This window comes from Mus pahari, chromosome 10 (assembly GCF_900095145.1).
Source record: "Mus pahari chromosome 10, PAHARI_EIJ_v1.1, whole genome shotgun sequence".
Lineage (NCBI taxonomy): Eukaryota > Metazoa > Chordata > Mammalia > Rodentia > Muridae > Mus > Mus pahari.
In genome coordinates this window covers 57,365,819-57,378,702 of record NC_034599.1, presented here as the reverse complement: position 1 = coordinate 57,378,702, position 12,884 = coordinate 57,365,819, and the positions used below count along the sequence as shown (strand labels likewise).

At 48.5% G+C, this 12,884-nt stretch overlaps 1 protein-coding gene and 1 long non-coding RNA gene across 3 annotated transcripts in view; one reads left to right on the top strand and one right to left on the bottom strand.

Moving 5' to 3' along the window:
• The window catches only part of LOC115064804, a 49,198-nt gene extending 42,386 nt beyond the window's left edge, over window positions 1–6,812 (bottom strand). The window contains exons 1-3 of the long non-coding RNA XR_003844622.1: window positions 6,513–6,812; window positions 6,263–6,385; window positions 3,312–3,405 (exon numbers count right to left, since the gene is read on the bottom strand). This is a non-coding gene — a long non-coding RNA (uncharacterized LOC115064804). The remainder of the gene's footprint in view (window positions 1–3,311; window positions 3,406–6,262; window positions 6,386–6,512) is intronic.
• Window positions 1–12,884, top strand: part of Coro2b (coronin 2B) — a 112,508-nt gene that overhangs the window by 81,194 nt on the left and 18,430 nt on the right. For both annotated transcript variants that reach the window (XM_021206182.1, XM_029542795.1), the window contains exon 3: window positions 4,481–4,597. In XM_021206182.1, coding sequence (XP_021061841.1) covers window positions 4,481–4,597 — 117 coding nt within the window. The remainder of the gene's footprint in view (window positions 1–4,480; window positions 4,598–12,884) is intronic.

Here is a 12,884-nt window from a genome sequence, read left to right as displayed (position 1 = left end):
GTAAAATAAAATGCAGGACCAGTAAGGTGGCTCAGTGTGTAAAGGCACTTACGGCCAAGCCTGGTGACCTGGATTTTGGAAGGAGATAACTGACTCCTGCAAGTTTCCCCCTGACCTCCACAGGTGCACTGTGGCATGCTTACCCTCATACGTGTACATGTATGCCCTTCCTCACACACTAAATAAATAAAATACTTTTAAATTTTTATATATATATATATATATATATATATATATATATATGCTCTTTCTTCACGCACATGAGAAGAGGAAATTAGATTCCATTATAGATGGCTGTGAGCCACCATGTGGTTGCTGGGAATTGAACTCAGGACCTCTAGAAGAGCAGCCAGTGTTCTTAACCTCTGAGCTGTCTCTTCAGTTCTTAGGTTTGATTTTAATTAAATAGAAGTACTGGAATGATCTTGCCCAGTGGGCCTCCAGGAAAGCGATTCCCCCAAGTAGAATGGATTCCCATGCCACCGAGTCCTCCCTCCCCACGATCCCTCCCCATCCATCTGACACTAAGTCCCTGCCTGGGTGGATGCTGAAGCCCTGGGAGGCTCAGGGACCAGATGGTATCTTACATTCCAAACCCCAAGGAACCCACCAGAGGGACTTTTCTGTGCACTGACCATCTATCAGAGCTGTTCAACCTTTTGCCACTACAATATGACATCGTATCTATAAATATGTTGGGATGTATTCATAGCTCTCCTGGGATGCTTGCAGCCACAAGAAATACAATCCTGCAAGTCATTCTGATATGTCACACTGGAACCCTGACCACAGTCAGGAGCAATCCAAACTTGTTTTCTTGGTTGTAAAGTGGAATTGTCCTGAGATTTAAACCTGATCATGTTTGGTAAGATATATTAATAATAGCAGTCTGCACTAGAGTTTGCAACAGTATTGGTGAGGGGCTTGAATTAAGTATGAGGAGGCAGTATTGGACAACAGCCAGGGGCCACTTTGAAGACAGAGGGGTGAGGGGTTGCTTTGTTCATAGCCCCCAGTGAGTGTGTGGGTTGGCCACTTTTTCCTGTGAGTGTGTGTGTGTGTGTGTCTGTGTATATACAGGTGTGCATGTGCACACACATGATGTGTGTGGGTAGAGGCCAGAAGTCGGTACAGAATATCTTTCTTAACCACTGTACACCTTAAGGTTTTGAGACGGGACCCAGAGCTTGCCAATTTAGCTAGACCAGCTGGCTATGGGACCCCAGGGATCTGCCTGTCTCTGTACTTTCAAGGTTATGAATGAATGCCACTGTCCCTGACTTTTACTGGGCGGGGGGGGGGGGTTCCAGACCCAAGCTCAGGTCCTCAGGTCTGAAAGTACTGTGCCAGTTAAGCCATCTTTCCAGGTTCAGATTTGATTATATTAATATATATGAATAGTATCTGCTCGCCCTGGTGTCAGATAAGAATTATTGGGGGAAAGACTGGCATTAAGTATTAGAAGAAGGAATCAGATGCAACCTGCTGCCAGGCTTGAAAACAGACAGCAGAGGGTCTGCTCTGTATTCATGGGCCCTGTGGGAATTGGATTAGCTGCTTTATTTGTTTGTTTGCTTATTCATTATTTATTTATGAAGCAGAGTATGTCTGTGTAGCCCTAGGCTTATCTCAAACTTAGATGCTCCTGTCTCTGCCTTCCAGATGATATGTATTATAATTATATATATAATTATATACATATGTATAATTTTAGTCAAGGCATCTGACTTGTTATTTCATCTTTATGTCAAAGTTGCAAATGAGCAAAAGTCTTAGTAATACTAGGAGTGGTGTGTTGGTGGTGGTGTGTCCTGTCTACAAGAGCCCACGGCTAAGTTTCTAGGAAATTTTTAAAGCCTGTTGTTAAGTACAGCCTTTATTAAAAATTAAACTGCATTAACTTACAATTAAATAAATTATAATAAAAGCTGAGGTACAGAGTATTAAAAATTCATCACATCTTAACTGTTTCACCATGTATACAAAATTATTTGTGTCTATTACATTTGCCCAACTGTGTCCTACACAGTCTCTTTGGGGGCTGGGCATGGAGCCCTGTTAGTAGGGTGTTTAGCCAAGCATGCACTAGGCCATAGGGAGAGGTATAAACCCTCGCAGAGAGCTCATGCCTGTAATCCTAGCACTCTGGAGCTGGGAGCAAGAGGAGCAGAAATTCAAAGTTAACCATAAGTATCAAGTTCAATGCCAGCCTGAGCCATGTTCGAGTCTGTATTTAAGACAAACAAGTCTTAGCCGGGCATGGTGGCACACGCCTTTAATCCCAGCACTCGGGAGGCAGAGGCAGGCAGATTTCTGAGTTCGAGACCAGCCTGGTCTACAAAGTGAGTTCCAGGACAGCCAGAGCTATACAGAGAAACCCTGTCTCCAAAAACCAAAAAAAGACAAGCAAGTCTTAAAAAAATGGTAAAGTGGCCTAGCAGGTAAAGGTGCTTGCCACACAACAGAAGCCTGCTGACTCCACATAATTGTCCTCTGACCTCTACATGCCTACAGTGGGATACACATTCAAACATACCACACACACACACACACACACACACACACACACACACACACACATTTTTAAAGAAAATAAGTAAAGTCTTATTTCATACCCAGAGCATAGCCCCTGTCTCTCCTCATTCCACACAGGATCCAGAGATGTGGCTGACCTTTCCTTGCAGGGCCAGCCCATCCTCCATGGCCTCCTAGCTCAGTGTTCCTGATAGCCAGCTATTGACCAGCCTCCGTGCCTCTCAGAGTGGCCTGGGCTGGGCTGGGTGCCAGAAGCTTAATGCAAACAGCTTTGCTAAGCAAACACTCAAGTACAGCTTTAAGATGAGCTGGGAGGAGGGCCTGGGGGGGGGGGGGGGGGGGAGGGGGAGAGAGAGAGAGAGAGAGAGAGAGAGAGAGAGAGAGAGAGAGAGAGAGAGAGAGAGAGAGATATGCAGACTGCCAAGATCCAGCTTGCCAAGTTAAGGGGAACTGGGGGAAAGGCACTGGCTAGGAACAACAAGGTTCAAAGGGCTTGCCTGGAAGAATCACACGAAACACTTTCAGCTGTTTGGTTTGGGGGGGTCATTAATTAGCCTTTCTGGGCCTTCATTTCTTCATGTTGAATTCTGTTTGTTGTGAGCGCTAATGATAACGCCTAGCTGTAGGAGATCCTGGGGTCATATATGGCTCAGCTTGAAAATCACAGTCTAGGGCTGGGGACATAGGTTGGCTGGTAGAGTGTCTGCCCGGATCGCACAAAGCACTGGGTCTGACCCCCACCTAGTACCGAGTAACTTGGATGTGGTGGTGCATACCTGCAATCCCAGCCCTTGGGTGGCTATTAGATAGAGCGTCAGGACTTCTGGGTCAGCTGGGTCCACAGACTGACTTAAGCGTTGAGAGCTTGCCCTGATAAAACAAAAGATGGAGAGACAAAAGATTGGAGAGATCGTGAAGAGCACTGGCTGCTCTTCCAAAGAACCCAGGTTCGATTCCCGGGACATATACGGTGGTTCACAGCTGTCTCTAACCCCATTCCAGAGGGTCTGACACACTCTTCTGGCTGCTGAGGGCACACATGTGGAACACAGCCATACCTATAAAATGAAAATAAGCTAGAGCAAAAGATGACATTAGATGATTCACTGCTATAAAAACTGTTTCCTGTACAAGCATGCGAGCCCGAGTTTAATCCCCAGAACCCACAGAGACCACAGTAGCACATTCTTACACCCCAGTAATCTGGGAAATAGCTATCAGAGGGTCCCTGGAGCTGGGTGGCCTGCCAATCTGGATCAGCTGGTAAGTCCCATGTCAGTGAGAGACCCTGTCTCTAAAAATAAGATGGATGGCTTCTAAGGAACACCAGAGGTTCTCACACACACACACACACACACACACACACACACACACACACGCCATGCACACAATCCAAAATATTTCATAATTACCACAAGAGAGCACCTTCAAGGTATCCCCAGTCACCTGAGACCCTAAGGAAAGGAACATTGCAAGTGACAGGGTTCAAGCATTGATTGCATTGACTTCCTGAGAACTAGAGCTGACCTGAAAGTGCCCCCCTCCCACCATAAGGGAGCTTGGTGGAGCCTATGTGAGTGAGGGTTTAAGGAACTTAACTTTAGGAGTGGAGGAGGCATGGCTTCTTACCCACCCACCCCCAACCCCCTGTTTTGGGTAATACCCTTGACACCTTTATCAGAGCCTAAGAATGTTCAAGGCTCTGGCTGTGGCTCCAGCCTGCCGAGAAAAGCCACTAGCTTCCTGAGTCACAGATGTCAAAACAGCCTAGGACTTTCCATCAGAACACAGAAAGGAAGTAAAGGGCCGGAGGAGCCCACCCCAGCAGAGGAGCCCCACCCCAGCAGAGGAGCCCCACCCCAGCAGAGGAGTCCAAGCAAAAACCTTTCCTTTCCGAGCCACTCTGAATGGGGGCCCAACCTAATGATTTGTCTCTCCCTTACAGACAGGCAGAATCGAGCCAAACTACCCCAAGGTTTGCGGTCATCAAGGCAACGTGCTGGACATCAAATGGAACCCCTTCATTGACAACATCATCGCCTCTTGCTCCGAGGACACTTCGGTGAGCTGAGCAATGGGTGGTCTCCAGGAATAACCCTGAGCACACACCTCCCTGCTTCCCCTAGAGAGCCTCTATACACACTACTTCTTTCTCCTCTCAGCCCTTCCTACCCCCCTCCAACCAGTCCCAGAATAGAGAGGACAGGACAAGGGTCAGGAAGGGACCCGAGGGAGAGGATCTCTGCTGGACACACCCCGTGATTCCGTGGTTGACCGAGTTTGGAAGTGTTGCTTTGTAGGCGAGAATTGGAACCAAAAAACGTAGGTGTGTGATTCGGCTTCTGCCTGCGCTCTATGGCGAAGGAAAGAAGGGAGGGGAGGAGGCCTCCTGAGCATTGTAGGCTCACATGGCAAATGTCCCATCATTTATCATCTGGGAGCTGTGGCTTCAAGGACTGTGGTGACAAGGGTCATTTTGGGGGCACTGAATCCCAACTTTCCACATCCTACCCCTCGTAGGAAGATGAAGCAAATAGGAGAGGGAGCAGAGGGGAGAGTGGGTGGGCAGAGAGCAGGGAAAGCCGCAGATGGGAGGGAAGAGGAGAAACCGGAGATACTGGTTAAGGGCTTGCTGCGCAAGCTTGAGGACTGGAGTTCAATCCCCAGTGATGGAGGTAGAAAATCCAGGGACACAGACATTAGTGCAGCTTCATGTCTATCCTTCCTCAGTGTAGCTGCCTCAGAGGGGCAATGGAACAGAGTAGGACTCAGCCTCTGTTCCCAAGTGAAGGAGGCTCTGCTCTTCAGCCAAGCCCCTGTGGTCACCTAGTGCTCACTGGTGTAGTTGGAGGAGAGGTTGAGAGCCCAGGATACTAGAACTGGAAACAACTTCAGAGCTGTCTCCCTGTGTTCCCCAGCTGGACCTTGAACTCCAGAGGGAAGAGGGTATGGCCTATTTGGCTTTGAGTCCCTGGCATCTAACACGAGACCTCATACCTAAAACAAAGAAAGAAACAAACCAACCCTCCTACTGTGAACCGAATGAAGGGCTTGAGTTAGATATGTGCACAGACCGAAGAATGCACACATGGATGGATGGTTGGATGTCTGGATGCATGATTGACAGAGAGATGGTTGAATGGCTGGATATAAAGTTGGGTGATTAGATAGACAGATAGATACATAGATAATGAATAATTACGACGGAAAAGGAAAAACAGACAGTAGCATCTCCATGAATTCCCAAGTTGAGGGTGAGATCAGATCACAGGCTCAGAACTTACATAACAAAGAGATGGAGGGGGCACTGGAAAAGCAGACAGTGCCTGGCTGGCTAGAGAGACTCCTGAGGGCAAAAAATGCCTGTGGGGACAGTGAATGAAAGTGGTGAAGAAACTCTATTGGCTTTGTTATTTTCTTCAGCAGCTTCAGGACCCAATGACCCCAGGACAGCTATCAGTGGCCAGGTCACAGGAAGACTAGAGGTGCAGATGTGTGGATAGGAAGTGGAGCCAGAAAAGGACACAGAGCCCGAGGAATCAGCTCCCCAGGCTGGGAAGGAGGCAGATAGAGCTCCTGGTGCCTGGTGAACATGATGGTCAATTGGAGAAAGGTTGGGGCTCAGCAGGCTCAGGGTAGGCAAGGCTGCTCCCCACCTAGGGAGCCCAGGAGGACAAGGGCTGCATCTATCTCTGTCCCAGCCTACTAGAAGGGCTGAGTGACTCACCAGCCAGCAGTAAGCAGACAATCTTGAGATTCTGGGCTCTTGCACACACTCTGGCCTTAGGACTCCACATACACTCTCTCCCTGGGAGACAGGCAGCCCATGAAGGGACAGCATAAGACCCAGCTGGGAAATGAAAAGACAATCAGGAACATCTCCGTATGGAGAGGAGCAGATCTGACCCCAGCCTTGGGACTATCGCCTCCCTAGGGTCACACCTTCCACCACCTACATCAAGGCAAGATGGACCGACCTGTGTTAGCTCAGCCTCTTGTTCCATCTGCTGCTGCTCCTACTCCCGGATGCAGCCAATGCACAAGACATCCATGGTGTGTGGTCAGACAAGCTCAAAGCTCAGCTGCTACAGGAGTCACATGATCGGTACCCACTGGTTGACAGCCTGATGGGATGTTGGGGTCCAAAGTCTCTACTGTGGAATCTGGTGGCCTTGGGATGAGACATCAGTGCCGCTGCTTAGCTGGTGCCCAGTAGCATATGGCTTTGCCTCTCTGGACCCTGGCTCTGCTCATTTCAGAGGCAGTAATAGCAGGGCCCTCCTCAGCATAGTGACCAGGATATGAAGAAGCCCATGCATATCTCTGTGCCTGGCACCTCACAGGTGCCTGCAGCTTCCGTCCTGCTCTGTAGACAGCCCCAGCAGGGAGGCAGAGCCCACAGACACATGCAGATGAGTCAGGGCTCCACAAAGGCTGTGGGCACAGACAAGAGAGAGGAGCTAATGATGACCCAGATGCAGAGGAGGAAACCTGGGAGGGCTGGTCCTGGAAGACTGGGGATTTGTTCCCTAGGGCGAGAGCCTGGGCCACCCATCCTCAATAGGCCAATTAAACAGACAAGGTGAAACACAGAGAAAGGAGGTTCGTTTGGTAAATTATTTATCCAGATGGCATTCCTGGTCAGCTATGGTCCTGTCTATCACTGGCCCATCAATGCTGGCCTCCAGTCTCTTCAAGGTGACCAAACAAGCTGTGGAAACCGTATGAAACCTTTCCTTGAGATAAGCTCCCCGGGACTGGAGAGATGGCTCAGCCGTTAAAGTCTAGGCTCACAACCAAAAATATAAGAGATAAGCTCCCCACCCCCACCCCACCCCGCCCCCCATGGCTGGCACTAGGTTTCAGTCTCTTGCTTCTCCCAGCATGAGATTCCTATGGGAATTCCAATTTATTAGGAGCCATTTTCTTAACAGTCTAATAACTAGAAAGAGGGAACAAGTTACTTCAGGATAGCTTCATTCCTGCCAGTATGGTTACACTTTGACCAGAAGAGAAAGGGTTAAAGTGAACCCAAGAAGGGTCCTGGCCCAGGACAAGGCCTGGAGGGAGGACACAGGGTGCCTACGAAAAGGAGAGTCCTCCAGCTTGGTGAATGAGCAGGAGAGAGGGTTGCAAAGGTCAGATAAAGGGGGAAAGGCAGGGGGAGCTTAACTCTGCCTCCTGAGGAATCCTCCGGGATCCAGGGGATGGGGATGGGGGTCTGAAGGGGCCACAGCCAGCTTTTGAGGGGAACACAAGGCTCCAATCACCTGGATGGAAGCTGCACACTACACGGATGAACAGGGAGAAGGGACATGAGTGATTGTGCTCACGGGTGCACACGCACACATGTGCGCGCGCATACACACACACACACACACACACACACACACACACACACACACACACACACGGGGAGAAGGAGAGGGGAAAGGCAAGCTGGGCACTGCAGAGACCGGGAGCAGCCCTCTCTCCCCAGGCTGCTGATCTAGACAGGTGATTAAGTCTGAGGTCAGGGAGGACCTAAGCTTTCCAGCAGCTGCCAGGCCAGCTAGAAGCCAGGCTCAGAGCCCTCCTTAGCCCGCAGGTATCTGCTCACACCTATACAGTGCTTAGGACTTCAGCCTTGGAGCCCACAGGCCCAGGACGAAGCTCAGCTGCTCCTGAAGAGCTGGACCCTGAACCCGAGGTTCCATCAGGAGTCTGTAGTGAGCAGCTTCCCGGACGCCTGCCCTGCTGCCGCGCCAAGGCCTTGCTTCTATAGGGGACAAAACTGAGGCCCAGAACCATGGCAGGCTAACAGTCTGGATCCATTGCACACTCTCTGTGTGCCCCCTCTCTGTGTGTCCCGCGTTGGGCATTGAGCATTCAGTCATGCAAAAGAGTCCTCCCCAGCTGACTCGGCAGCCCGTGTGTAAGGAGCCTCTGACAGGCCTTCCTGCCGTAAGTTCTCCTGAACTTCCTCCACCAGCCCATTCCAGCCTGAAGGGTCAACTCACTGTGCAGCATACATACAGAGGCCGGTCTAGGAGGTTCACAGGTATACCAGACACAGTGTCTCCTTCCAGGTCTGGGAACATCATCCCCCAAAGAAGTCTTTGCTTCAAGTTTGGTCCTTTCCTCCAGGGGGCCATGCAGGAGGACTGACAGATGGACTTAGAACTCATGGAATGCAGCCCACGGGTTACCACAGCCACATGGGTGAGCCTCGGTGTGTCACGGCCCGAGGACCATGTGTCCTGAGGACTTCATACTGTTATGGGCTCTGCTCTGCTTGCTGCCCCACATCCCTCTTCATCTAGGAATTGTATGAAACCTCTAAGGAGGCTTCCAGGCCCTCCCTGGGCAGCATCTCTGGCAATCACAGTATTGATGCTTGACTTCTCTCAGGCACTGCTGCTGGAGCAGACCCAACCTGTCACCACCCTAGAGAAGAACTCGGAGATGCTGGTTGTCAGCAATGTCTTCCACCCTTAAAAAACATTTGGAAAAGTAAGGTTGTTGGTGAAGCTAGGTTGAGATGTTTTTACTACTGGCTCTGATGTAAAAAAGAAATCTTAGGGAACAGTTTGAAGTTCAGAAAGGCACGTTCTTATTAGTTAAGCTAGGGACCTTTTATGGTCCGGGAACAAGGACAATGGCAGCCCTGGCTGATGTGACTCTCACTGAGGCTGGACTGGTGATAATTGATTTCCTATATCCATTTTTGCCCTCAGCTTCCTGATAGGATTTATTAAGAATGGCTGTTGAGTAGATATGCGTTTTGAGGATTTAAGATAGATATGAGTGATTCTTATGTAAAAGTTTAGTTTTGTGATTCTTTTAAGATTCTCACAAGATTACTTTTAAATAATAAAATAATTACTTCTTTCTTTGTAACCACAAATTGCTGCCTGCCAGTAACAGAAACTGGCTGAGAAAACTACCTTGCTTGTTTGTACTTTGTTAATCTATAGCAAGTTGCTTGGTTATGAATGTATGTGGGTTTTTGAGAATAATTTGCTTTCTTTACCTGTATTATGTAATGTTATAGCTTATAAAGGTATTGAAAAATGCATTGGTTTTTCATAACCGTTCACTAGAAGAAAATAAAATGTAATCACATTGTAGTTTTATACTGCTTGAAAGATTTTGCTGGGATATATAAACTATGGAAGAAAGAATAAAGTAGGGTAAGGTATGATGTGGTATCATGTGGTGTGGCATAGCATGGCATGGTATGGTGTGGTGTGGTGTGTGGTGTGGTATAGTGTTGTGTGGTGTGGTATAGTGTGTGTGGTATGGTGTGGTGTGATGTGTGGTGTGGCGTGGCGTAGTGTAGCATGGTATGGTGTGGTATGGTGTTGTGCGGTGTGATGTGACGTGGCGTGGCTGAAGCATTGTCTCTCCCATCCATCAACTATGTGTGTCCATATAAAGTTTGTATAAATGGGGGTTGGAAAACTGTTCCTTCTACCCACCAGTTGTGTGTATTTGTGTATGTGTGTGTGGAATATTTGGAGTTTGCTTGCTGGAACTCTGCTCTATCCATTCTATGTGTGAATGTGAATATGTCTGTTTGTAGGTCTGTATGCATGTACATATGTGTATATGTATGTACGCATGTATATTTGTGTGTATGAAGTTACTGGACTTTGCCTTTTGTTTCATCCATTTTGTGTGTGTGTGTGTGTGTGTGTGTGTGTGTGTGTGTGTGCGCGCGCGCGCGCGCGTGCGTGCGTGCTCACACGTGCGCATTTTCTCTTTTCTTCTCTTTCTCACTGGCCGGAAGGAGTTAAAAGAGTTCATAGTTTTTCAACTGGCCACAGAGAGTGCCAGACCCAGTAAATTAAGCTTTGTTTCCTCAGTTAAAAAGTCTGCTGAGTAGCTTCTCTGATCACTGGCTGCCTTTGGCTGCAGCCCCTGTAGGTATCTGGATCCTCCCCAGTCAGCCGCTCTAAGCACCGACCCCCAATGGCTGCCTGCCTCGGTTTGGTTTACCCACCACATGGATGCCAAAGCCAAAGTCATTGGCACTTTCCATTACTCACCTAGAAGTGCTCATCCCTCCCTGCCTCCATTGTTCTCTGGTCCCCAAACATTCAGAGGATGCTAAAGGGATACAGGGAGGCTCCAGCAGCTCCTCCCCATCTCACCCCAGGGAAGTCTTTAGCACTGTCAAGATGCTATGTCCCTTGGGATCAATTCCCTTCCTCCAAGGCAAGAGAGTCTTTTGTAGTCTATCCCCTGCATCCCTGCAGGATCCAGGGAGTCTGCCCAAGCTCTTTCCCCAGAGGCCTCATCCTGGGGGGAGGAAAGGGACCATAACTCTGCCTGGCATCTGGCAGAATCCAGTTCTTTCCGCCAGCCTGCTGGGTGATGTCACCTATTGTTGAAGTGCTGTGCTTTTTATAGCTTCTGCTGCAGCAAGGGAGGGCAGCTGGTTGGCTGGCAGGCGGCAGGGAAGGGCAGTATAGCTTTCTTTATGAGGCTCAAGCTCCTGGCCCTTCCCTGGGTGGCCCTACTCAGAGGAAGATGATAGAGCATCAGATGACAGACAGACAGACAGACAGACAGACAGACAGACAGACAGACAGACAGACAGACAGACAGTGTTCAAGAAAAGGAGAGTGAATTCCCAGGAGAAAAAAGGTGGCAGGAGGGTCTGGCTCCCTGGTGGGCCAAGCTCAGCATCTTTCTTTTATCTTCTCTTTAAGCTCCACCACCAGCATCTGCTCCCTGCAACCCAAAGATAACACCCCTCCTGGGGAGCTCAGTGGTAGAGTGCTTGCCTGGCAGACTCAAGCCCGTGGGCTCAATTCCTATTACAAGGAAGAAAGAGAGGGAGAAAAGGAAGAAGAGAGAGAGGGAGGGAGGGAAGAGGGAAGGAGGGAAGGAGGGAAGGAAGAAAATACAGTCTGGGTGCCCATTCTGTGCCAGGCAGCATTGCCCTGCTGGGGACACAGGGAGAATGGCCTGCACTATGGAGCTGGCTATTGGTAAGTCATCTCTGCATCCCGAAAAGGGTGAGTGCAGACTGGCATTTCCATTATGACTGGACAGAGTGTTTGGCAAGCCCACAGGAAATTACTATAGACAGATGGCTCAGTAGCTACCAGTACATTTTGACTCTGACGTCAACAGGACGCCTGTGCTGCCTTTCCTATAAAGAACAGCACAAGGCCCAGCATGGTGGCCCACACCTGTAATGCCAGCACTTGGGAAGTAGGAGCATCAGGATTAGATATCAAAGGTCATCCTTGGCTGCATATGGAGTTGGAGGCCAGCTTGAACTACATGAGACTTTAATAAATTAATTAAATAAATAATGGCTAGTCCTTTGGGATACAGGAGATGGCTCTCTGGGTAGTAACTCTTACTGTGTGTGCATGAGTACCTGAATACAAATCTCCAGAACCCACATAAAAACTGTACACACACATACACACGTACACACACACACACACAAAATAAAATCAATATTAAAAATAAAAGCTCAGCACAAGTGACAGTCAGCCCATGAGACTTGATAATGACAACGAACCACCTTGTTCCTGGTTCATGCGCTTATGTATAATTTTAATTGTTATTTTATCGTGGACTCCTACTTCTAAAAATCAAAGTTAACTGTGAAACAGCTTCAGGCAGCCTTTCTGGAGAGAGCCAGAAGAGGCGCTGTCGTCACGGGAGGCCACAGCTGTGTGTGTTGCTTCCCTGAAGACCTAGACATTCCAGGGACCAAAGATGCAGAAGCCAAAGATATAGCTACCCATGACCCTGACCCTGCAGGGGTAGGCTGGTGTGGGCATCATGTCTTAGCTTTGATAATACAATTAAGAAGTGAGCATAGCAGAGCATACTATGTCTAACCTCTGCATTTGAGGAAGAAAAGGAAAACAGAGTTCAAGATCATCCTCAGGTACATAGTGAGTTCAAGGACAGTTGGGCCATATGAGACCCTGCCTCAAAAAAAAAAAAAAAATTATAATGAAAGAAAGAAAGGAGGGGCCAGGGAGAGGTTCCGTGGCTGAGACTTCTTGCTGCTTTCATGTCCTCTATCCATATCAGGTAGCTCACAATCACCTGTAACCCCAGCTCCAGGGGATCCAGTACCTTCTTCTGGCCTCTGTAAACATCAGTATGCACAGACACATACATACACACAGGTACAATAATACATACATACATGTATTCATACATATATATATATATATATATATATATATATATATAACTAAAATATAATTTTAATCCATTTTATTCTCTCATGTATTACACCCCGACTGTAGTTTCCCCTCCCTCCCTTCCCCTCAGCCTAATATAATTATTCTTCAAAAGAAAAAAAGAGTCAGGGGCTGGTGAGATGGCTC